Source organism: Daucus carota, chromosome 9 (genome assembly GCF_001625215.2).
Source record: "Daucus carota subsp. sativus chromosome 9, DH1 v3.0, whole genome shotgun sequence".
Lineage (NCBI taxonomy): Eukaryota > Viridiplantae > Streptophyta > Magnoliopsida > Apiales > Apiaceae > Daucus > Daucus carota.
The window spans coordinates 36,955,541-36,981,013 of NC_030389.2; the positions used below are offsets into that span (position 1 = coordinate 36,955,541).

General features: G+C 34.1%; 3 protein-coding genes and 1 long non-coding RNA gene across 6 annotated transcripts; 2 read left to right on the plus strand and 2 right to left on the minus strand.

The window, feature by feature from the left end:
- The first annotated feature begins 510 nt into the window (after positions 1-510).
- On the plus strand, positions 511-2,395 carry LOC135149373 (uncharacterized). Of its 3 annotated transcripts, XR_010287826.1 has the most exons (5): positions 511-803; positions 1,096-1,218; positions 1,685-1,756; positions 1,904-1,959; positions 2,131-2,395. It is a non-coding gene; the product is annotated as an uncharacterized LOC135149373 (long non-coding RNA). The 3 variants fall into 3 exon arrangements; XR_010287827.1 differs by lacking the exon at positions 1,904-1,959; XR_010287828.1 differs by lacking the exon at positions 1,096-1,218.
- Positions 2,396-3,016: 621 nt separating this feature from the next.
- LOC108201548 (putative F-box protein At3g16210) lies at positions 3,017-3,571 on the minus strand. Its single transcript, XM_017369838.2, has one exon. It carries the CDS (start codon positions 3,569-3,571, stop codon positions 3,017-3,019), a length of 555 nt encoding a protein of 184 aa, XP_017225327.2.
- Positions 3,572-15,028: 11,457 nt separating this feature from the next.
- LOC108201549 (uncharacterized) lies at positions 15,029-15,607 on the plus strand. Its single transcript, XM_017369840.1, has 2 exons — positions 15,029-15,424; positions 15,509-15,607. The coding sequence occupies exons 1-2, from the start codon at positions 15,029-15,031 to the stop codon at positions 15,605-15,607; spliced, it is 495 nt and encodes a 164-aa protein (XP_017225329.1).
- Positions 15,608-18,165: 2,558 nt separating this feature from the next.
- On the minus strand, positions 18,166-19,513 carry LOC108200921 (hypothetical protein). The gene is made up of 3 exons (XM_017369193.2): positions 18,960-19,513; positions 18,487-18,588; positions 18,166-18,382 (listed from the first exon to the last, which is right to left on the minus strand). The coding sequence occupies exons 1-3, from the start codon at positions 19,380-19,382 to the stop codon at positions 18,260-18,262; spliced, it is 648 nt and encodes a 215-aa protein (XP_017224682.1). The 5' UTR covers positions 19,383-19,513; the 3' UTR covers positions 18,166-18,259.
- Positions 19,514-25,473: the final 5,960 nt, after the last annotated feature.

Sequence of the window (25,473 nt, forward strand, 5' to 3'; positions counted from 1 at the left end):
TTTCGTTATATGCATAATATAAATATATATTTTTGATAAAAATTAAAAATAAGAATTAATATGCATAATATAAATAGGTTTTTTTAGATAGAAAGTATAAAAACAAAAATTATCGGGCACAAGTACGTCAAAGGGAGTAATATTGTTACAAGATTATTGTTAAAAAAATTTACAAGATTATTTTTCTAATTTCTTATATTTTGACATCAACAAATACTAGGATCAATTATTTTGTTTATTAGATACAATAATCCTATTATAGTTTTATTAAAAGATTGTATAAGGTAATTATAAAATATTTATTTTTATATCAGTAAATTATTATATATTTAAAATTATATTTTATAGGTTATTTTGATAATCAACTACAAATAAATACTCAAAAAATTCATTTTTTTCATAATTCTACTACACAATATATTAAAATAATATTCTTATTATTTCTAATACAATGTTTGTATCTTGACTTGGGAGATGAGCCTTTCATTTTTCATCATATAATTTTTCGTTTCCCCCCTTTAGCATTAATCCAAATTTTCGTTTCCCCCTTTCTCTTTGCATCTGTCTTCTTCTTTATCTCCAATCAACAGGTCTCTTTTGTGCATCTCAAATTAGCAGGTCTTCTCTCCTGCCCCTCCCCAGATCCCTAATTTTCACATATAGTCTCTGATCAATGGAAATGGCTCACTCTGCTTGTCTCCACTCCAGATCTGCTCGACCGGCAAATCTCTCTCCCCCTCCCCCTCCCCCACCCCCACCCCCACCTTTTCTCTTTTCTCAGTTTTCTCAAATGTCAGGACCAGGTATATACATCTAATCATTGTATAGTTTTATTGTTATTTTGGGGGTTTTTTGTTGTGTGCGTTCTACAGTATTTGACTTATAATCTTGGATTTTATGTGTGGTCTTTTGTGGGGTTGTAATGATTGATTTGTTTCTGGTTTTCTACATGTTCTCCCTGTTTCGTAATACATGCCCTATTTTATTATTACTGGAGTTTGTTTGTTCTAGATAATCGGTGTTTGCGCAGTTTGTTCTCAACTTTTGAGCTTGCTTTGTGTTTTGATTTGAGAAATCTGTGTGTATTGATTTTAGGGATAAAAATATGTAGTTCAAAATCTGTTGGCGGATGACAAAGTGAGCATCCCTTGGCAAAGTGAGTATTTGTTGGCGGAATTCATTTTGTGTGAAATCCAGTTGAGTATCCCGAAAATGCAGGTCAGATTTGTCTTGGATAATAGTAGATGATTAATCTAGAACTACATAAATTAAAAGTAAACAGAGGAGCATGCTTGTATATTTTTAGTGTTGAGAAATGAGAAGTGTTCACCAATTTACAAAGAGCAGATGAGTATAATTTCCCCTCTGCAAATAAGTGAATTGATGAGGCTTGTTTGATGGGCTTAAGTTTGGCCCAGGCTAAATGTGTTTGATCAGATGCTGCTGGCTCAGACAATAATCTTTTATATGATGATGTTTGTGTTGAATATAATTTCTCACCTGGGCCATATATTAGTCCTAAGTTTGTGTCACATTTGCCGTTTTTAACTGCTGATCAATGATCATTCATTTTACATGACATTTGTAGTAGCTGTTAGCTCTCTTCTTTCCTGAAATTGAAATTTATTATTACATTTATGTGGATGTCTCAGTTTTAATACTCACATATATATTTTTTCTAGAGATTTTGGTAGCTTTGATTTCTTCCCTAGTTAACAAGAATTTCTCATTGGAGAGTCAGGTCACTGATTTACAGGTAAAATATATACCTGTTTTTTAAGTTAGGTATTGAACCAGTTTACGAAATTTAAGTTCAGCTATTATATTCATAATTTTTGGAGATAAATTACCTGATACATGAGTACAGAACTTGCATTCACTTGCTATCTTTGTACATTTCCAGCACCAAATTTACAGGCTCAATGGGAGATTGCATCTTTGTAGTGGTTTGACCAGATGGTATATCTAATACAATTTATTGCTTTATAATAAGTTGTTTCAAAATATAGAAATCTTTCTCGGTTACTTAGGAACACATGATTAGATTTGCTTTCTCAATCCAAGGTCATTTATATTTATCTCTTTTTCATCTCCTTGTTAAAGTACATTTTCATGTTTTTGTTTTGACAGAAGTAAGGTTTGGTGAGATGAGGATGAATGTGACTGCAGGATTAGGCTTGCGAAAGCATGATATGCAGTTATGAAGAATGAATGGAGGCTTGTTATGAAAAAGACTTCATGTATGCTTTCTGGAGTTCAATTTGTTGAATTTCATCCTATTTGTACTGTAATTCAGCTAAGATCGGAATGTTGCAAGATCCCAAGTTCTTATATATATGGTTACTAGTAATTGTTGTTATTAGTTGGCTGTGAAAACTTTTGTTACTAATTTATGACTTGCTAATTATATTCACCTACATAGTTTTATTAGGTTATGTAAAACCATTGTCTAACATAACTAAACACAAAAGAAAGTGAAAAAGAATATAGTTGTTTCAAAACATACAAACAACACAATTTTAAATATAAAATTGTTGTCTAAGACATGTACCAATAAGTAAATAATATAAGTAAAACCGTTGTCTAAATCTATATTTTGAACATTTGTGGAACAAAAACCATTGTCTAAGAGCTTTCACACAACTGCCTCAATAGCTAAAATATTGTTAGAAGGGTCATTACACAAGTGTTCTTATGCTCTGAACCCGTTGTACTATAGAGTAAAAAACGAGCATCTCTACTCCAAATTTTGTTGTATGATCCTCTTGCCAACAAGTCTTGCAAACTACTAAAACTGTTGTGGATAGTCTCTCTAACAACACAATTTTGGAAAATGAGTATTGTTAAAAATGGTTTATAACAACAGTTTCTTAAGAGTCGCGTTGTTGTTTCTGGGTGTGGCACAACACTTTATTAAACGCAAACCATCGTGTTGCATAGAATTAGACAACGGTTCGCACCGTTGTCTGATATGCATATCAGACGGCGTCTCGATAGACCACGGTTTTTCTCGGTTTCAGACAACGGGCAAAAACCGTTGTCTAATGCTGTTTTCCTTGTAGTGTTTGTAATCATTCATGACCTTATCAAAACCCATCCCCACCAAAGCACACGTCGTTTCGAGGTTATCCAAATGCTTCTTATAACAACTCGAAACAAGTACTCTATGTCGCTTTACATACGGATTCCAAAGATACAACTCCCTGGAAGCATAATCCGTATGTAAATCAGTAACTAAAAGCATTCCATGAACCTGAGCAATTAATTTCAAAGTACGAGTCTTGGTCTCAAAAGGAATATCGAATTTTTCGATAAGGGTACTGGAAGTATCCGCAGAGAATAAAGAGTTGTCCTTTTGGCGAGAGGTGGAAGGAGGGATGATAAGCAAAGCATTATCATGAGAATGACAAATAGAACGAGAGATTTGAGAAGAAATGAACGAGGGGTCGTTAATAAGAGAGTACCATGTTTTGTTGACTGAAGTTGACCTCACAAGGTCTTTCACAGGCAGTCTTAAGAGGATTTCGATGATTGTTTCAGGAGGAAGATCATCAAACGATATTGCAGACATTTTTTTGCTAGAGAGAGAGAAACTGAGTTTTGAGTATGAGAGAGAGAGAGAGACTAAGTTTTGAGTATAAAACCAAGGAAGAGCGCTGTGTATTTAAGTGTGCATTAGCATAGGGTGTGTACACGGTTTCTCATTTATTTTACGCAGACCAAATGAAATTTGGAATAATCTAGATGATTTTAGAAAATAAATTTTCCAATTTAAAATTTTGTGTATATTCTATTTTTATTTTAAATATTCTTAAAATTCGAATCCAAAGATATTGAGTTAATGTGGATATTATAAATTTAGGAAAATGTGAGGATATTGCGAAATATCTTAAAAATCTAAAATATTTAAAATCTATTATTATTAGTTTCAGATTTTTAAACAGGTTCTTAATTTTTAAAATTGAGGCGGCATCCATTAGAGTGTCTAAACAACTTTTTAAATATAAATGTCATCACACCAGAACTTATTCAAAAAAAAAGAAGAGGAAATCATCCAAAATAGCAAACTAAAATACAATTAACAACATTTGAAAAACTTCCATTGAGGTTGTTTTAATTCTTTTTTAAGCGAGGATAAAATATAAATTATCCTAAGGTGGTATATAATTTTAACTTTTATCGTAAGTATACTCAAAATATTACTATTAGAATCAAGCGACACCTTAATGGGGCGTTCTTGGTGATCATGTACTCTCGGAATTCTTGTGCTTTTCCTTACCCTTCTAGTTGAGCTGCTTCAATCACAATACCTAGTACGTTTTTACATATAACAGCATAGTCATAGTAAACCTAAACTATTCTTAACCAGATATTGTGCAGGATTTGATTTAGTTAGAAGGGGAAAGATTTGAAAGCAAACAATTACAAATTGGGTGAGTTTAAATTGAAGATCAAGCACTTCATGTAAAAACCAAACAAATATATTTAAAAGCCTCGATTTCTCTTAGTGATACTAAAATCACCCAAAACATTTTATTGTCACCTCTCAAAAAATAGAGACGACACTAAAATATTAATATTTGTTATCCTTCATGCATTACGAAAAACACCCAAAACATTTTAGTATCGCCTCTCAAAAAACAGAGCTGACACTAAAATATTGCTATTTGTCATCCTTCATGCATTGTTGTATCATCCACGAATAATTTTCTAGCAACCTCTTAGAAAATTGTAGTTAACAATTGGGGTGAAATAAATTCTTAGAAAAGGTGATAGTATCACACCTCAAAGTAATCTAATTAAATTATTCTTGCACGATTTTCGTATAGTAAAAATTTCGTATCCATCTGCCAATTGTTTGTTCTCCCAACAATAAAAATTATTCAAGTTTATTTTCATTAGTTATTTCTGGGTTATCCAAATGCTTCTTAAAACAAGGGGAAAATAAGACTCTCTTTGTTTCTTGAAATATCGAGTTCTGCGGAAGAATAATCACATGATATGAAGCATTGTTATCAAAACTGCAAAGACAGTAGTCCCTTCCTTCTATCCACTGTCCAAAATTGGTCGAGCGCTATTGCTTTAATTAGGAACTCCGCAATTGTATTTTAATACAATTCATGGATGAACACACGTCTCGTGACTTAAAAAAAAATCAATTATGAGTGTGATTTTGTAGAGTAACAATTGAGTAAATCATCCATTACAGGTTCCCCTAGATAATTATAGCCCGAAAATAGTGCCAAGCTATCATTTTTCTTGTAGTGCAAGCTGCGCCACCAATTCTTTAAAAAGAAAAGAAAAGAGGAGATAGTATGATACATATATATGGTAACCACATCTTTTACCTAGCTAGCTAATTATACAAAAAACATGTATTGTAATAAATGAATTTTGGAAAAAGATTTTACCTGCTATTACAAATTGGCAACAAACACAAAAATGTTACTTCTAATCAGATCAAAATATACATAAACCATCAGTCCACATATAGTCGTTATATAAGACAATAACAGTACTAAAACTTGCAAAGATTTCAATTATCAGCAGATGACCCGCGTTTCTTAGTACTTTGCAAATTTCAGCAGCGTTTTCATCCCTCGTACAAGATTAAACTCTCTGGAAAGGAAGTGTCGACAGTAGAAAGATTAAAAACTGATGTTGAAATCTCTGGACCCTTACCTTTACCAAATCCATGATCTTCATGAATCATGCTCTCGTTACAAAAGACTATGCTTGCTACACCGAGGTTCTCTGAGCTAAATGACTCTATTACTAGCGTTCTGTTCTTGGTAATAGCTAAAGGATACCCACACTCTTCAGGTACATATCTAAAGCGCAGAGTCCAGGTGATTACACCATTTTCTTGTCTCATCAACCATATACAATAAGGAGAACATGATTCCCCCTTATTTAGTTGTTCATCTAGAACACAAAGAGCAAGTGAATCCTCAAACCGCATAAGCGTATTTATGGGATTTCTTGCCAAAATTTGGGAAAGATCATCGGGGAGGTTAAATTCCCCAAACAGCTTATCCTAACAATTTTGTAATCATTCATGACCTTATCAAAACCCATCCCCACCAAAGCACACGTCGTTTTGAGGTTATCCAAATGCTTCTTATAACAACTCGAAACAAGTACTCTATGTCGCGTTACATACGGATTCCAAAGATACAACTCCCTGGAAGTGTTGGGTTTGAAAACTCTTCTATTAAACACAAAATAGAATTACATGTAGGAGGAGTAACTCTCACACTCAACTACAATACAAAAAACAAACCCACTTCTATATAATACTAATATGAATGTTTCTGAGACTCTTTCCTGAGACTCTTCTGGTGTTTCTTTTTCTTGTCTTATACTTAAACTGGAATGGATGGTGCTATTTATAGCTAGCCTTCAGCTTTGATGTGTGTGTGAAAGGTGTGCTGCATATCTGTGTGAAATGTTGAAGCCGTAATTGTTGAACCGTGTGAAGTAAATACTTAAGCTGTAATCTTCTTGGGAAACTGAAATGCAGCTGGACTCTACAATTCTCCCCCTCCAGCTGTATCTTGAACCAATGATCATTTGTAATCCATGCCAATTATGTCACGGCAAACTTCTATCTTTTCCCAGGTAACTGCTTTTGTTAACATGTCTGCTGGATTCTCTTCTGTGTGAATCTTGACTAGTCTTAGTAGTTGTTTGTTCATCATCTCACGTATCCAGTGATAGCGAACGTCAATATGTTTCGTCCGGGAATTGTACATTGAATTCTTGCTCAAGTCCAAAGCACTCTGACTATCACAATGTACCTTGTAGTCCTCTTGGTTAATACCCAGCTCTTGGAGAAATCGCTTTAACCATAACATTTCTTTTCCGGCTTCAGCGGCTGCAATGTATTCTGCCTCTGTGGTGGATAATGCGACACACTTCTGCAATCTTGATTGCCATGACACAGCTCCCCCTGCAAAAGTGTAAAGAAAACCTGAAGTAGATTTTCTACTATCGATATCTCCGGCCATATCTGCATCCGTATATCCTTCCAAGACTGGATTAGCTCCCCCGTAGCATAGACACATATTCAGTGTACCTTTAAGATACCTGAGAATCCACTTAACAGCCTCCCAATGTTCCTTTCCAGGATTGGAAAGAAATCGACTTACCATTCCAACTGCATGAGCAATATCTGGCCGCGTACAAACCATAGCATACATCAGGCTCCCAACTGCAGAAGAATAAGGTATCTTCGACAATTCTTCCATCTCTTTCTTAGATGAGGGGCATGATTTCTTGCTCAGTTTGAACTGCTTTCCTAGTGGAATGCTAACTGGTTTGGCTTTCTCCATGTTGAACCTTTTAATCACTCGTTCAACATACTTCTCCTGAGATAGCCATAACCTTTGATTCTTCCTGTCTTGAATTATTTGCATGCCCAAGATCTGTTGAGCTGGCCCTAAATCTTTCATATCAAAATGATTGGAGAGCTCCGTTTTCAACTGATTTATTTTTGTTGCATCTTTTCCCACGATCAACATGTCATCTACGTATAATAACAATGCAACGAAATTGCCATCTGAAAATCTTTGAAAATAAACGCACTGATCTGCGTCAGTTCTTTTGTAGCCTTGACTCCGCATGAATGAGTCAAATTTCTTATACCACTGTCTAGGTGCTTGTTTGAGACCGTATAGACTTTTCTTCAACTTGCAGACAAGATTTTTCTTTCCCGAAACCTCAAAACCTTCTGGTTGCTCCATGTATATTTCTTCATCTAGATCACCATGAAGAAATGCTGTTCTCACATCCAGCTGTTCAAGTTCAAGATTTAAACTAGCTTCTAATCCGAGAAAGACACGAATTGAAGTCATTTTCACAACCGGTGAAAATATTTCGCCAAAATCAACTCCTTTCTTTTGAAGAAATCCCTTCACTACCATTCTAGCTTTATATTTTATTATAGTTCCAGAACCATCTTTCTTGATCTTGAAAACCCATTTATTCTTCAAGGCTTTCTTTCCTTTAGGGAGCTCCACTAAATCATATGTATGATTTTTCTGCAGAGATTCCATTTCTTCCTGCATTGCTTGCATCCAAGCTTGCTTATTTTCAAGAGAAATTGCTTCTTGAAAAGTTTCAGGCTCCCCCTCTTCAGTAAGTAGGAGATATTCAGACTCCGAGTATTTTCTAGATGGAATCATTCCTCGTTCTGATCTTCGAACTTCTGGACTGTGAGTTTCAGGGGATGAATTATTTTCTAATGCTTCTGATTGTTGACTCCCCTCCTGATCAAAATCCTCGTCTTCTTCCTCCTGTTCCGCTTCTGGTACTTCTTCACGTGCCACGTCGTTTTCTTCTGATGGTGGGACAATATCATTTGAACTTCTGAAATATTTGTCAGTAGTTGTTCCAGAATTAAAATCATAAAATTGATTCTCAAAAAACACCACATCTCGGCTTCGAATTATTTTCTTCATTTTTGGATCCCACAATCTGTATCCAAACTCTTGGTCTCCATATCCAAGAAAAATACATGTACTCGCCTTGAAATCAAGCTTTTGTCTCAGCTCCTTAGAAATGTGTACAAATGCTTTGCACCCAAATACTCTCAAGTGAGAATAATTGACATCTTTCCCGGTCCATATCTTCTCTGGAACTTCAAAATTCAAAGGAACTGATGGTGACCGGTTGATTAAATAACATGTTCTCAACACACCTTCAGCCCAATATGACTTTGGTAGTCCTGCCATACTAAGCATGCACCGGACTTTTTCAACAATGGTGCGATTCATTCTTTCAGCTACACCGTTATGTTGTGGGGTTCTTGGCACGGTCTTTTCATGTCTGATGCCATGTTCAGCACAATATGATGAGAACTCTCGAGAAGTGTACTCCCCTCCATTATCCGAGCGAAGGCATTTCAACTTCTTTCCTGTCTCTCTTTCAACCATTGCATGAAATATTTTAAAATGATCGAACACTTGATCCTTCGTTCTAAGACAGTAAACCCAAACCTTTCGTGAAGCATCATCAATAAATGTCACGAAATACCTGCTTCCGCCAAGAGATTCTTCTTCAATTGGTCCACATATGTCAGAATGTACCAAACTCAATAATTCTGATCTGTGCTTTCTGGTGGAACTGAAAGTAACTCTATGTTGTTTTCCGAAAAAACAATGCTCGCAAGAATCCAAGACCACGTCTTTTGCAACAGGGATAACATCTTTCTTGGCGAGGGTTGTTAGGCCTTTTTCACTCATGTGGCCTAACCTTTTATGCCACAAGTTTAGTGATGCTGCTTCTTCAACAGCATTGAGACTTGGCTGACATAACTTCAGATGAGTTTTATACAGAGTACCGCACACATGTCCTCTTGCGATAACCATAGCTCCTTTTAATAGTTTCCATGAGCCATCTCTGAATTGACTTTCATAACCGTGACAATCAAGGGCAACTCCTGAGATAAGATTTAATCTCAGGTCAGGAACATGTCGGACGTCCTTTAAAACCAGTGTACACCCAACATTGGTTTTCACATGTATATCACCGATGCCGATTATGTTTGAGAAACTGGTATTACCCATCTTAACAGCACCGAAATTACCAGATTTATAAGTTGCCAATAAATCACGATTTGGAGTGGCATGAAATGAAGCTGCAGTATCTATCACCCACTCGATGTCATGATTTCCTACATGGAGACATGTGTCTTCTCCATAGCAGACAAGTGCAATCTCCGATGATACAGTGACTATGGTCTCACCGCCATCCTTGTTGAAACCCTCACTGGTTTGTGACTGCTCCTTAAGCATCTTTCGACAATCTTTCTTCCTGTGCCCATAAATTCCACAGTAGTTACAATTTCCGTTGAACCGCTTTGAATAATCAGCAGATTTATTTCTTTCCTGGAACTTCCCTCGTTCTACTGACCTTCCTCTGCTTTGGCCTCTACCTCTGCTTCTGCCTCTGGCCCTTGTTCTACCTTCGTACTTGCTTCTATTTTCTGAAACAAGGGCGTAAGAGTGATCTGTGCCAGCTTCTTTCCTTCTGGCTTCTTCGTTAATTAGGGCGTCCGTGACCATCTCCATTGTAACTTTACCACCAGGGGCAGAATTGCTGAGAGTAATAACCAGCGTCTCCCAGCTTTCAGGTAGAGAACTCAGGAGTAATATGGCTTGTTCCTCATCTTTAAGACACCATTCTGCAGCACCAAGTTGGTTCACAAGATCCTGGAATTGACTCATATGCTCGGTTATAGACGTACCACTCCGTAACTTGTGGTTTACTAACCGTCTCATTAGTAAAGTCTTATTGCGAGCCGTCTTTGCCTGGTACATACTCTCGAGCTTCTCCCAGAGCTTATATGCGTCCGATTCTTGAGAAACATGATGAAAGACACTGTGGTCAATCCATTGCCGAATTTGCGCCACAGTTTTCTTATTCATTCTCGTCCAAACGTCGTCCGTCTTTGTGGTAGGTTTCACGCCTTTATTTTCTAAAGGTTCTACTAAATCTTTCAAATTTAGCAGATCTTCCATTCTTGGCTTCCACATATTATAATTTGTGGGCGTAAGTCGAATCATCATATCTGAACTTGAAGATTCCATTGAAAACTACACCTAAGTTGCTTTGGACAGAAAGTTTGAAGCAAAATTAGGCCAAAAGAAAAAACTAAAAATGAAACTCAGTAGCTTGAATCACTATAGCTCTGATACCACTTTGTTGGGTTTGAAAACTCTTCTACTAAACACAAAATAGAATTACATGTAGGAGGAGTAACTCTCACACTCAACTACAATACAAAAAACAAACCCACTTCTATATAATACTAATATGAATGTTTCTGAGACTCTTTCCTGAGACTCTTCTGGTGTTTCTTTTTCTTGTCTTATACTTAAACTGGAATGGATGGTGCTATTTATAGCTAGCCTTCAGCTTTGATGTGTGTGTGAAAGGTGTGCTGCATATCTGTGTGAAATGTTGAAGCCGTAATTGTTGAACCGTGTGAAGTAAATACTTAAGCTGTAATCTTCTTGGGAAACTGAAATGCAGCTGGACTCTACAGGAAGCATAATCAGTATGTAAATCAGTAACTAAAAGCATTCCATGAACCTGAGCAATTAATTTCAAAGTACGAGTCTTGGTCTCAAAAGGAATATCGAATTTTTCGATAAGGGTACTGGAAGTATCCGCAGAGAATAAAGAGCAGTCCTTTTGGAGAAAGGTGGAAGGAGGGATGATAAGCAAAGCATTATCATGAGAATGACAAATAGAACAAGAGATTTGAGAAGAAATGAACGAGGGGTCATTAATAAGAGAGTACCATGTTTTGTTAACTGAAGTTGACCTCACAAGGTCTTTCACAGGCAGTCTTAAGAGGATTTCCATGATTGTTTCGGGGGGAAGATCATCAAACGCTGTTGCAGACATTTTTTTGCTAGAGAGAGAGAAATTAAGTTTTGATTATGAGAGAGAGAGAAACTAAGTTTTGAGTATAAAATACAACGAAGAGCTCTGTATTTATGTGTGCATTAGCATAGGGTGTGTACACGTTTTCTCATTTATTTTACGCGGACCAAATGAAATTTGGAATAATCTAGATGATTTTCGAAAAGAAATTTTCCAATTTAAAATTTTGTGTATATTTTATTTTGATTTTAAATATTTTTAAAATCCGAATCCAAAGTTATTGAGTTAACGTGGATATTATAAATTTAGGAAAATGTGAAGATATTGCGAAATATCTTAAAAATCTTTAAAATCTGATAATATTTGTTTCAGATTCTTAAAAAGGTTCTTAATTTTAAAATTGAGGCGGCATCCATTAGAGTGTCTAAACAACTTTTTAAATATAAATGTCGTAACATCATAACTTATTCCAAAAAAAATAAGAAGAGGAAATCATCCAAAATAGCAAACTAAAATACAATTAACAACATTTGAAAATTTTCCATTAAAGTTGTTTTAATTCTTTTTTAAGCCAGGATAAAATATAAATTATCTTAAGATGGTATGAAATTCTAACTTTTACCGCAAGTATACTCAAAATATTACTATTAGAATCAAGCGACACCTTAATGGGGTGTGCTTGGTGATCATGCACTCTCAGAATTCTTATGCTTTTCCTTACCCTTCTAGTACTTGAGCTGCTTCAATCACAAAAACCTAGTACGTTTTTACGTATAACAGCATAGTAGGTCATATATAGTAAACCTAAACTATTCTCAACCAAATATAGTGCATGATTTGATTTAGTTAGAAGGGGCAAGATTTAGAAGCAAACAATTACAAATTGGGTGAGTTTATATTGGAAATCAAGCACTTCATACAAAAACCAAACAAATATATTTAAAAGCCTAAATTTCTCTTAGTGATACTAAAAAGCACCCAAAACATTTATTGTCACCTTTCAAAAAATAGAGGCCACACTAAAATGTTGCTATTTGTCATCCTTCATTCATTACGAAAAACACCGGAAAAATTTAGTGTCACCTCTCAAAAAATAGAGCTGACACTAAAATATTGCTATTTGTCATCCTTCATGCATTGTTGTATTCTCCACGAATAATTTGCTAGCAACCTTTTAGAAAATTGTAGTTAACAATTGGGGTGAAATAAATTCTTAAAAAAAGTGATAGTATTACGCCTCAAAAGTAATCTAATTAAATTATTTTTGCAGGATTTTGGTATTGTAAAAATTTCATATAGTGAAAATTTATAATACTTGCTATTGGTAGTCGATTATTGATAATCAAATATAGTTGTAGGGGTCCATGATAGTAAAAAATGATGAGATAATGCATGTGGTGGTGCTAAATAGTCATTAGTAGTGGCAAGTTATGCTCTCAATCAATAGGTCAATCATGGTTATAGGTGACAAAGGCAACAATGGAGCCGGTTGATAATGTTGCTAGGAGGATCATCAATTTAGTAGAAGTGAGGATAAGGATAATGCATGTTGTTTATATTTATATATTTATATGTGAGTTCTTTTATATAAAAAGTAGTCATTTAATATCAATTTTTGTACCCCTAAAATTTTTCTTGAAATAATATGTAGATGGATGATATTAATCTTATTTATTATTTTTATTATCAATCAGATGATTACACTTATGATCGGAGAAATTTTTTTTAACGAACTAATTCACGATTCATATAATTTTTTCCGTGATTCTTTCTCTATATTGCATTTATGAAAATTTACATGGACGTAAAGAACCGTTATAAATTTTTCATAAAATGTTATACGACACACAAGTGGAATTTCTAATACATAATAAAATAGATAAATGCCATTTCTATGCTAATGCAACCCTTACGAACTAATCCATTTTTGCAAGCAATATTTCTATCACGTGATTAATAAGAAGAAACAGTTATTACAACTCAAGACTTAATAAATAATCGTATCACATCGTAGTAAAGGTAGAAAATAGAGTACATATAACCAAGAACTTAGGTTTTACACATGATTTACTTAAGGTTCGTTACAGAAACATGTGCAAAAAGGCTTAGAACATACACTCGTACTGCCATTCACAGCATCCATTTCATAATTTGGCGAAGAAGCCATAGGCATTGCATTTACATTCGGCGTTTCAGACATTAAAGGATTGCTCGTCGGCTGCATCCAACCATATCAGAGGCAAAACATCAAATACTAACATAATTAGCTAGCTAGTAAAATACTCCCTCCGTCCCAATCATTTGTTTACATATCATTTGAGCACGGAGATTAAGAAATATATATAAAGTAGTGGAAAAGAGAAAGAGAAGTGGGTGGACAGTGGACTGGGGGGACTCATTCATTTTCAATATATAAACGAGAGATAATAGAGTAAAAGTAGTGTAAAAAGTGAAAAGAAGTGGGGAAGTGGTGAGACACATTGAGTATATTTGGTAAGATTTAAAATATATAAAATTGGATGGGACACTGAAACTAAAAAAATATATAAAGAAATGATTGAAATGGAAGGACTAATATTATGCTGTTATAAAGAACAAACCTGAACAGAAAATGAGGGCTCTTGGAGGTGGCATTGATAACAATCGTTGCAGAAATAGTAGGGGCCTCCGCCACAATCATTGCAAACACTATAAGCGTCCCGCAAAAAAATGTCGCATTTGACACAGAAGGGCTTCTTAGATTTGATAATATAGTAAAGAGTCATGATCTCCCAAAAATCTAAACCTCGGTTCTTATCTCCGTCTAACGACATGAACAAGTTTCTGCCAGCATAGTATTCAAACCCTTCGGAAACTAAGAAGTTCTTGAACTCAGTATAGTCAACACTTCCATTTCCATCTCTGTCCATGGCATTGAAGAATTGGTGTCCCAGAGTTTGAACATCCGACGGTGCAGCGTAGTATTGAGACACTACAAAGTTCCGAAGGTTTGCCATTGCGCAGTCTTGTTGGTACGAGGACATTCTAACGATATATGATAACTATGTTGAATCTAGGTTTTTTTTTGGGTACGATGAACTGGATTTTAACATGCTTATTTATAGACACATGTCCTCTCAATTACTCCCTCTGTTATGAATTAACAGTCGTTTAAGGTTTTTACACAATTCTTAAGAAAAAACAACTTTTCATGTGAACTACGATTAATGCTGAATAAATTCTCTTTCATACCCCTGTGTGGTTACTTGAACTAATGTGAAATTAAAGCATTGAACAGGGTTAATACAGGAAGTGGAAGCAGTGTTTGGTATTGAAAAATGAGAACGACTGTTATTAAATGACAAGCTAAGTTTTCTAAAACGTCCATTAAATCCAAACAGAGGGAGTATTGAGGGAGTTAGCTAAAGCTTCCTCAATGTGCGAGTATATTTAAAAGTCGCGCAGTTACACGTTGACGAAGTCTCCATGCTAGCTTGGTCAACTCAAGGAGATGTGTGTGTATAAATAAACAATAATACTAAAAACTTGTTCATCGTATTTAACATCAAATACTAAGCAAGATAGCTCACAGTCACTAGCAGATTGAAAAACTCGTATTCATTGTTAAATGTCGTCGTACCAACAAGACTTCGCAATGGCAAACCTCTGGCACTTTGTAGTGGCTCAATACTATGCTGCACCGTGGCAAGCTCAAACTATGGCACACCAATTCTTCAATTCCATGGACAGAGATGGAAATGGAAGTGTTGATTATAGTGAGTTCAAGAATTTCTTAGTTTCCGAAGGCTTTGAATACTACGCAGGCAGGAATTTGTTTTCCAAGTTAGATGGAGACAGAAATCGGGGACTGGATTTCTGGGAGATCATGACACTTTACTATATTCTCAAATGTGGGAGACCCTTCTGTTTCAGATGCGACAATTTTTTGTGGGACGCTTATTGTGTTTACAATGAATGTCGCGGAGGCCCCTGCTATTTCTGCAGCAACTGTTATCAATGCCACCTCCAAGAGCACACATTTTTTGTTCAGGTTTGTTGTTTGTACAATTGCGCCCATTATTGTTGATCATATAAGTATTTGATTGTTCGATTATGTTGTATATTGATAATGCAGCCGACGGGAAGTCCTTTAGTTCAAAGGTCTGAAACGCCTAATGTAAGTGCAATGTGTTGTATATATGGTGGTAACTTGGATTTTTCTGAAGTCGTGTGAACACTTTCAGATTGAAGTTATTTGTGGTTCACCAAATAATTCAATCGGATTAAATCAGAAATTCTGCAAGAAGAGAGAATGTGTTTTGTTGTGTATTTCAAATGAACCATATCTTTGAAATGATCAATGCAACATCAATATATAGATGTCAATAGACGTGTCTTTTTGATAATAGACACATCTTAATCCAAATAGATTTGTCTAATGGTAATAGAAACATCTTATCCCAATAGATGTGTCTAATGTCAATGAACAAATCTAATGCCAATAGACACTTTTTTTCCGATAGATATGTCTAATGCCAATGAACATGCCTCATAAGCACTAATAATCATAATAAACTCGAACTAAGCATACACTCCGTACTCTCCTGACTTGTTCGATATAATATTATGATTACATTGATCAACTAGTTAATTCAATTACACTAAAATAACCAACACAATGACTATGTATTCTTCTGGTGGCAATCCTTCGCAGCCTTCGTCGAACTATGACATGGTTGCTGTGAGCAGAGGTCAAAGTGTATGTTCTGAACCTTTTTGTTCATAGTTCAGTTTAACCTTATATAAAATCCATGTATAAATATATAATATATGTTGATGTCTTTTATTTTAGGAAAAGGATAAGCATAGCTCATTGAGGGCAGCGTACAGGGCATTTGAGTTAGCACTGAGCGTGTTCAACGCGCGGCTGAGGTGGTGAACGCCGGTGCTGCTTCGTGTTCTATTATGTGAATGAGAATTAGATCCTCCGTGTGTATTATTTAAATTGTTAATCACATGTACTTCCATTTTTTAGCTAGATTTACTGCCACACAACCTGTCAAGTGAGCTGTAATAATCATTCTGTCAAAAAAAAAAAAGCTGTAATAATTGTTTGTTCTTGTTTGTTACGTAATGAAATATATATATAGTAATTCTAATTCAAAATATTAAGTACAAATGAACTAAACTACAAACCAATACTTTTTAAGGCAATGGGGAGGTTTGTGCACTTTGGGGACGGACTTCAAGCTTAGGGCTGTAATTCGAACCGAGCCGGACAAGTTTCGAGCCGAGCCTAATTCGAGTCAAGTTTAATCTAGTCGAGCCGAGCCGGCTCGGTTCACTAATCGAGCTTAAATCTTTGCTCGAACTCGACTCGGTTAATTTCACGAGTCGAGTCGAGCCGGCTCGTTTAGCTAAATGAGCCGGTTTTAACGTGTCGAGCGAGCCACCTCATATAATTTTACACTTAATCGGGCCCAGATCTCTACCCGAACTCGGCTCGTTTAATTTCACGAGTCAAATCGAGCTAGCTCGTTTAATTAAACGAGCTGAAACCTTTGCTCGAACTCAGCTCGTTTAACGAGTCGAGGCGAGCCGAGTCCACTTAAACGAGTTCGAGCCGGGCGAGTTCGCGACCCGCCCGCCTCGAATTATAACTCTATTCAAGGTGGGTCTTGAGACCTAGATGGAGCTTGATGGACGGGAATGAGGCCTAGTTAGAAGGGGGTATACTCAAGTATTGGCTCTTGAGTTTGTCTTGAGCGTCTCTAGGGACTCTCTAGAGCCTTAGTAAGATTTTAGTCGACCCGGGATGAATTGAGTAGGATCGGGAGTGGGTTCCAAGTTGGTGATATCATATGGCATTAGTTTATCGTAATTTGTATTTAAGGTTTGTATTAGATCAGTAGAATATATATATATGTGTGTGTATCATGGATAACTGATAAAATAGAAACCAATGTTGTTTTGGAAACAACAAATGACTTCCACAATCACTATCTATGACAATATAATCACCTGTTTATACACTATTAATCACTATTTTATGTAATAAAATCATTAATTTTAATTTATAATGATTGAGAAAATTTATCTATGCTTGCTATTGGTGGTCGATTGTTTATAATCAAATATAGTTGTAGGGGTCCATGATAGTAAAAAAATGATGAGATAACGTGTGTGGTGGTGCTAAATAGTCATTAGTAGTGGCAAGTTATGCTCGCAAGTGGCGATAGGTCAATCATGGTTATAGGGGACAAAGACAACAATGAAGCGGATTGATAATGTTGCTAGGAGGATCATCAATGTAGTAGAAGTGACGATGACGATAATGCATGTTGTTTATATGTCTATTTAATATGTTTAATTATATTTGTGAGTTCTTTTATATAAAAAATAGTCATTTTGTATCAATTTTCGTATCCCTAACATTTTTCTTAAAATAATATATAGATGGATGATATTAATCTTATTTATTATTTTTATTATCAGTCAGATGATTACACTTATTATTTGAGAATTTTTTTTTAACGAACTAATTCAGGATTTATATAATTTTTTCCGTGATTCTTTCTCTATATTGCATTTATGAAAATTTACATGGACGTAAAGAACCGTTATAAATTTGTCATAAAATGTTATACGACACACAAGTGGAATTTATTATACATAATAAAATAGATAAATGCCATTTCTATGCTAATGCAACCATTACGAACTAATCCATTTTTGCAAACGATATTTCTATCACGTGATTAATAAGAAGAAACAGTTATTACAACTCGAGACTTAATAAATAATCGTATCAGATCGTAGTAAAGGTAGAAAATAGAGTACATATAACCAAGAACTTAGGTTTTACACATGATTTACTTAATTTCTGTCACATAATAGAACAGCCACCACCGCCGGAAACTGTGTTGACTATGTCGTACACCGTCCACGCGTTCATTCCTAACTCAAATGCGTCGAACGCTACTCTCATTTTGCTCCTTAAACCCCTTTCCTGAAATAACAGATGTAAATAAAATAACGTCATAAGTCCCTATAGTATCCATCAATTTCTTAAGGTTCATTACAGAAATATGTGCAAAAAGGCTTAGAACATACACTAGTACTGCCATTCACAGCATCCATTTCATAATTTGGCGAAGAAGCCATAGTCATTGCGTTTGCATTCGGCGTTTCAGACATTAAAGGATTGCTCGTCGGCTGCATCCAACCACATCAGAGGTAAAACATCAAATACCAACATAATTAGCAAGTAAAATACTCCCTCCGTCCCAATCATTTGTTTACATATGATTTGAGCATGGAGATTAACGAATATATATAGAGTAGTTGAAAAGAGAAAGAAAAGTGGGTGGAGTGGCGGGACTCATTCATTTTTAATATATAAAAGAGAGATAGTAGAGTAAGAGTAGTGTAAAAAGTGAAAAAAAGTGGGGAAGTGGTGAGACACATTGAATATATTTGGTAAGTTTAAAATATAATTAAAGAATTGGATGGGACACTGAAAAAAGAAACTGTATAGAAATGATTGAGACGGAAGGAGCAATATTATGCTGTTAGAAACAACAAACCTTAACAGAAAATGAGGGCTCTTGGAGGTGGCATTGATAACAATTGTTGCAGAAATAGTAGGGGCCTCCGCCACAATCATTGCAAACACTATAAGCGTCCCCCAAAAAAATGTCGCATTTGACACAGAAGGGCTTCCTAGATTTGATAATATAGTAAAGAGTCATGATCTCCCAGAAATCTAAACCTCGATTCTTGTCTCCGTCTAACGACATGAACAAGTTTCTGCCAGCGTAGTATTCAAACCCTTCGGAAACTAAGAAGTTCTTGAACTCACTATAGTCAACACTTCCATTTCCATCTCTGTCCATGGCATTGAAGAATTGGTGTCCCAGAGTTTGAACATCCGACGGTGCAGCGTAGTATTGAGACACTACAAAGTTCCGAAGGTTTGCCATTGCGCAGTCTTGTTGGTACGAGGACATTCTAACAATATATGATAACTATGTTGGACTTAGGTTTTTTTTTGGGTACGATGAACTAGATTTTAACATGCTTATTTATAGACAGATATCCTCTCAATTATTGAGGGAGTTAGCTAAAGCTTCGTTAAGGTGCGAGTATATTTAAAAGTCGCGCGGTTAAGAAACGACTTTGAACAGTGTCCACGAAAATCATTACGACAAAATAGCTTTCCTGTAATATTGTTCGATACTGCCCACTTGTGAATAGTGCATACTTTTCTTTCCTAGCCGAATGTAATCAAGGGTTTTCTTACCCATAGTGACATTGCTGATTACTATTATATTGTGTTCATACTGTGTTTGATTGAGCGGAATGAAAATAGAGAAAATTTAAATAAATTTTAATTATAATTTAGTTAAATGTTTGATAATTATTTCATTTCTTCTGTCATTTCATTATTATCATGAAGTGGAGTTCAAATCCTCCATTCTGTGAAAAAATGCTCCATTCCTTTCATATCTATTTTATACTCAAATCTCATCTTGCAAAATATTTCCTTAATTGTCTCTTTTTATTTTCACCTATTTTATTCCATTTCATTGCATTCACACCAACCAAACACAAAATACAGCAAAAAATTAAAATTTAACCAAAAAGATAATACTAGTAATGTGATTTGTAAGTGTCACGTTACGCAGTATGTGTTTATTAGCTCATTTTTATGCTGCATGGAGATCAATTAAAGTTCAAAACTTGTTGAAAACAAGATCAAGATTCAAGGGGTAAGTTTATTTTATTTAAGGAGAACCGTGGAAGGATTTTGGAAATTGTTAATAAGAGCATTTACCGACTATAATCTTAATAATATATTGTAGCTTCAATTTTCGACAGCTTTAACAGAAAAAATCCCATTATGATACAGAACTTTGTTGAATACATTTTGCTCTTGGAGACCAGGAGGGGGATAAAACTTTTTTTGCTGCAGTTAAAATAATATGAATAAACTAACTTCAACTTATAAAACGGAAACGAACACAAGAAAGCGTGGCTAAACAAGTACGTATTCGTATTGCATTTTTTTGACAGTATGGTTAGACAATCTTCTTCACACTATGCTTAGACAATTTTCTTAAAATTTCTTAATTTTCTACACCCACTCCCCCCAATTCAATCTATATATTAGATGAGGGGAATATGACAATCACTCCTCTAAAATATAATTTTATAATTTACTTCTAAAATTTTCTTCTTCAAATAATAATTTAATATTTAAATTTTTGTTCACAAAAAGAATCAAAAATAAGTTATACTATGGGACCGTTTGGGTGAGCTTAAAATAAGTGCTTATTGCTTAAAATAAAAAAGTGAAGTAGACGTTAGAAGCAAGTTAAGACTTGTAAGTGATAAAAGTGTTTGAGAAATAAGTAGAAGCCGTGAGACAAAAACTAGTAATCGTAGCTTTTTTTAAATACTTCTGTACTTCTTACACAAACGGTACAAATAAGTGCTTCTAATTTATAATTCAGAAGCCAGGCTTATAAACCCGTGCCAAACACCCACTATATTTGAAGCAGCATTAAAGTGTGCGGAAAAGATGCACAGAATTGAGTAGAACAAAGGAAGTAAATATTGATTTCCACAGCACAGTAAAACATGTTTTCCCTATAGCATGACCCAGTGTTGTAAAAAGCGGGAATCAGACTTAATCGGTGAAGTCACGGAACAAGGATTAATCGGAGATTAATTGGATTGATCGGTGATTAATCGGTAATTTAATCAGTTCGGTGAGTTACGAAATAAGGATTAATCGTGATTAATCGTCCACTTTTAGGACAGAGGCATGACCCTATATATTCTGACAAAAATAAACTTAATATATGAATATTAAAATAAACGACTTCAAGTTAAATTATGAAAAATATATAATGTGTATATATTTTAATTAATTTCTAAGATTTTTGTAAGTGTAATTTTCTTCAATGGTTAGTTGATTAATTTTAATTTTTAGTTTAAGTTTAAAAAAATTCTATACATATCCTGTGTAGCATAATTTATGATTTGTAATTATATATTATATAATAATATATTTATTCTTATAGATAGGATTTTATATATAAGAATTGTTTTTTAATTAAAAGTAAAAGAAGTAGTGCATAAAATAATATTTTCAAGGATACTGTCGAGAGACTTATATTTTAATTTTTTGTGTACACCGAACTCTTCTGTTACAATATTTTTTGTTGCTTCAAAAACTAATATTATAAAATGTATATTAATATAATATTTTATATTAAATATATATTAAATTATTATCATAAATTTATTAAACCAAAAGGAAGGCTTTCGAAATGGTCCCAGATGCTCGGTTACGATCCCATTTCGGACGTATTCGACCTCAACGACTGGTGATCAAAACTCAGACGCAACGCAAGTAGCTAGTTGAAAATTAAAAAAAAAAATCTAAACTTTTCAATAAGGGCGCGCGGCAACTTATTGAATAGTTTCCTTCGTCTTCTTTGTTTACACGAGAGTAACCAGTGTTCAAAGAATATCCTATTCACTCCTCATTTAATATATTTATGTATTTTATTTTTGGGGAGAGTATAATTTTATTTGACTTAAAATTTGTATCAAAATCAAATGTCTTATTTTTAGAAAATTGAAAACCGCCACAACAATTAACTCATCGGTGACGGTGATAAAAATATAACTTCTATTCACTACAACAAAACAGTCTTTTACGACGGAAATTAAGCCTACAATTCGTTGTAAATTCCAAATTTACTACAGAATATTGCAAAAATATCATAATTTTTCACATGCGTCATAAGTATGATCTAAGTATTAACTCAATCCTAATTACAAAATATGAATTGATAAAAAAGAGAGAGAATTGAATAAACATAAAGCTTAATTAACAAGACACCTGTATCATGGAATCTACCTCAAATCAAATAAAATCAATGACAAATTAGTAATACTTATATGAATTTAAAACTCATTGATTCATAACACACACATATATGGATATATTCATATATTTCTATAAAATAATTTATAAATTTTATATTAGTATCTAATAATCGGTCCAACGGTTCTTTCGATTCGTCAGATTCTCTGTATCATTATTCATTAATAACAGTTTAGGTTTTTAATTTTTGTTCGGTTCAATTTTAAACGGTCTGTTTCTATTGAATTTTACTATTTTTGTTTCAGTTTGTTCACTCGACCCTGCTAATTTATTCGATATTTTTACGTTGTTTCTGTCATTTTAAAGTCCAATACAATAGAGTTATGTAGCACATTGGTTTACCACAAATCTTCTGTCTTCGATCAGTTTTGAGTGCACATCCATCTGAACCCTATCCGTTCCACTCGAAAACATATCTGAAGATCAACGGGTGGATGACTACAATTCATCTTAAAGGCCAGAGATAATGTACTTATCAAAGTAGTTACTTACAGAAACGTTGTGTCGGAGAGTTGCCGGAGAGCTATTAAAAAATATTAAATATAGGGCTCTGCGGTAAATTACGGTTTATAAAATGTCTACTAGCTCTGAATCTGCGGGTTTCTTTGATGTGAACATATAAATTTTATCCTAAATACATTTGGTAAAGGTACTTCCTTCTTTTTTATATAAAAGGATTGATGAGAAGTAGTTAAGGAACTTACTAAAATCTTATGAATTCTGAATAAGAAAATGATAAACCTTTGGCACGAGAGGCCATATCAACCACAATTAATTGCTTCGTCTTTATTCAGTGTATTCATTCATCAATTGGCATGACTCACATTTCGTTTGATCGCGAAAGTTTATGCATCATAGCAATGACATTGTATCGATGACATCATACAATAGAAGACAGGAGAAACTTACGGAGCAACCTAAACCAATGAAATTTAGTCAAATTTATTGAAGATACTATGTCTACGTGTAAAAAATAAGAAAGACTTATAAAAAAATTAAGAAAACTAGTTTTTGTTTCATGACTTATACTTTTTTGTCAAATACTTTAATCACTTATAATTATTAATTTGTTTTTAACTTATACTTCACTTTTTTATTTTAAACATATATAAAACACTTATTTTAAACTTATCCAAACGGGCCATCAGTCTAGATTTGAGAAGCATTTAATTTAAACTGATCAAACGGCCCATAATCTAGATTTTAATAATTGAAAATTATTTATATAATTTTGATATTTTCTTATACTGTCACTTTTTTAATGTTGACATTCTGCCTATATCCCTCGACTAATTAAAGAAGTTTGACCATGGCAACATGTGCTGTGATTCCTGTGATTCTTTTAAATAAGCTCTCGTTAATCAGGCGCCAATTAAAGTCGCATTAATGTTAATTATTTGAGAAACGATCCACCCTTTTATCTATGAAAAACAGAGCTTCTGTTATTCTTGACCCGTTTATATAAATAAGCAAAAGATTAAGAAGTTTAAAAGTTTGGCATTTTTTCTCAAAGTTTTTGTTTTTTTTCCTAACATTTTACTCCATCTGTTTTGAAATATAGGTCGTTTGACTTTTTTCACGCAATTCTAAGTGTTTTGACCGCATGCTAAAAAATATTATTTTTAAAATTTTCTTTTTTTGAATAAAAATATGTGATATATATTTTTATTCAAAAAAAGAAAATTTCAAAAATAATAATTTTTAACATGCGGTCAAAGAACTTAGAATTGCGTGCAAAAAAGTCAAGCGGCCTATATTTCAAAACAGAAGGAGTATTTATTTACTTATCTCTCTTAATACACTTTTTTTTTTGATAAGAAATCTTTTTTTTTAAAATTGTCGAAAGGCCTCGATGTTTGGAATGCTTTTACTTTTTACCTGCAGTTCATCTTAACTGAAAATAAAATAGAAATTTACAATGATTTTATGTATACAACTTAAATTAACTATATTATCGAATGCAAAACGGACTAACCGAGTGATTACTTTCAAAGCTGAGTATCTGGGTCAGGAGCATCAGATTTCAAGATTATCTTCAAGGCTTTCTATATCACTTACTGTACTAAAGGAATGTCTTGCTTCCCAGTAAGGATCATCAGGAGGATTTCTCGGGTGTTCGAGGCTTATTACTCTAGCAGATAACTTTCTAGCGATTTTTTTCGATTCGGCAGACTCTCTGTATCATTATTCATTAATAACAGTTTATGTTTTCAATTTTTAGTTCGGTTCAATTTTAAACAGAGTCTGTTTTTATTGATTTTTAATATTTTTGTTTCAGTTTGTTCACTCGACCCTGATTTATTCGATATTTTTACGGTGTTTCTGTCATTTAAAGTCCAATACAATAGAGGTATATATGTAGCACATTGGTTTACCACAAATCTTCTATCTTCAGTTTTGAGTGCACATCCATCTGAACCCTATCCGTTTCACTCGAAAACATATCTTAAGATCAACGGGTGGATGACTACAATTCATCTTAAAAGGCCAGAGATAATGTACTTATCAATTAGTTACTTAAAAAACGTTGTGTAGGAGAGTTGCCGGAGAGCAATTCAAAAATATTAAATATATATAGGGCTCTGCCGTAAATTAGGGTTTATAAAATGTCTACTTTGAATTAATCTGCGGGTTTCTTTGGTGTGAATATATAAATTTTATTCTAAATACATTTGGTAAAGGTACTTCCTTCTTTTTTATATAAAGAATTTACGAGAAGTACTTAAGGAACTTATTAGAATCTTATAAATTCTGAATAAAAAATGATAAACATTTTATAAAGCTTATAAGAAATGTCAAGTGCTATCAACTAGCTACCAAGTAGCAACTCAATTCATGCCAGTCAATCTTTCCGTTTACAACTTAGAAGCACTTGCACGAGAGGCTATATGAACCACAATTAATTGCTTCGTCTTCAATCTTTATCGTCTTTATTCAGTGTATTCATTCATCAATTGGCATGACTCGCATTTCGTTTGATCACGAAAGTTTATGCATCATGGCAATGACATCGTATCAACAATAAGAAAAATTGGTCCCCGAATTCAGGTACTACAAGACAGGAGAATTAACTAATTACAAGACTGGAGCAACCTAAACCATCAAAATTTATTATTTATTTAAATTAATTTGTTAGAGCA

Coding starts and splice junctions, on each gene's coding strand:
- LOC108201548 (XM_017369838.2), bottom strand. CDS start 3,571: ATGTCTGCAATATCGTTTGATGATCTTCCTCCTGAAACAATCATCGAA.
- LOC108201549 (XM_017369840.1), top strand. CDS start 15,029: ATGGCAAACCTCTGGCACTTTGTAGTGGCTCAATACTATGCTGCACCG. Junction 15,425..15,508: donor AGCACACATTTTTTGTTCAG/GTTTGTTGTTTG, acceptor TTGATAATGCAG/CCGACGGGAAGTCCTTTAGT.
- LOC108200921 (XM_017369193.2), bottom strand. CDS start 19,382: ATGTCCTCGTACCAACAAGACTGCGCAATGGCAAACCTTCGGAACTTT. Junction 18,589..18,959: donor AGCCCTCATTTTCTGTTAAG/GTTTGTTGTTTC, acceptor GGTTGGATGCAG/CCGACGAGCAATCCTTTAAT. Junction 18,383..18,486: donor CTGTGAATGGCAGTACTAGT/GTATGTTCTAAG, acceptor CTGTTATTTCAG/GAAAGGGGTTTAAGGAGCAA.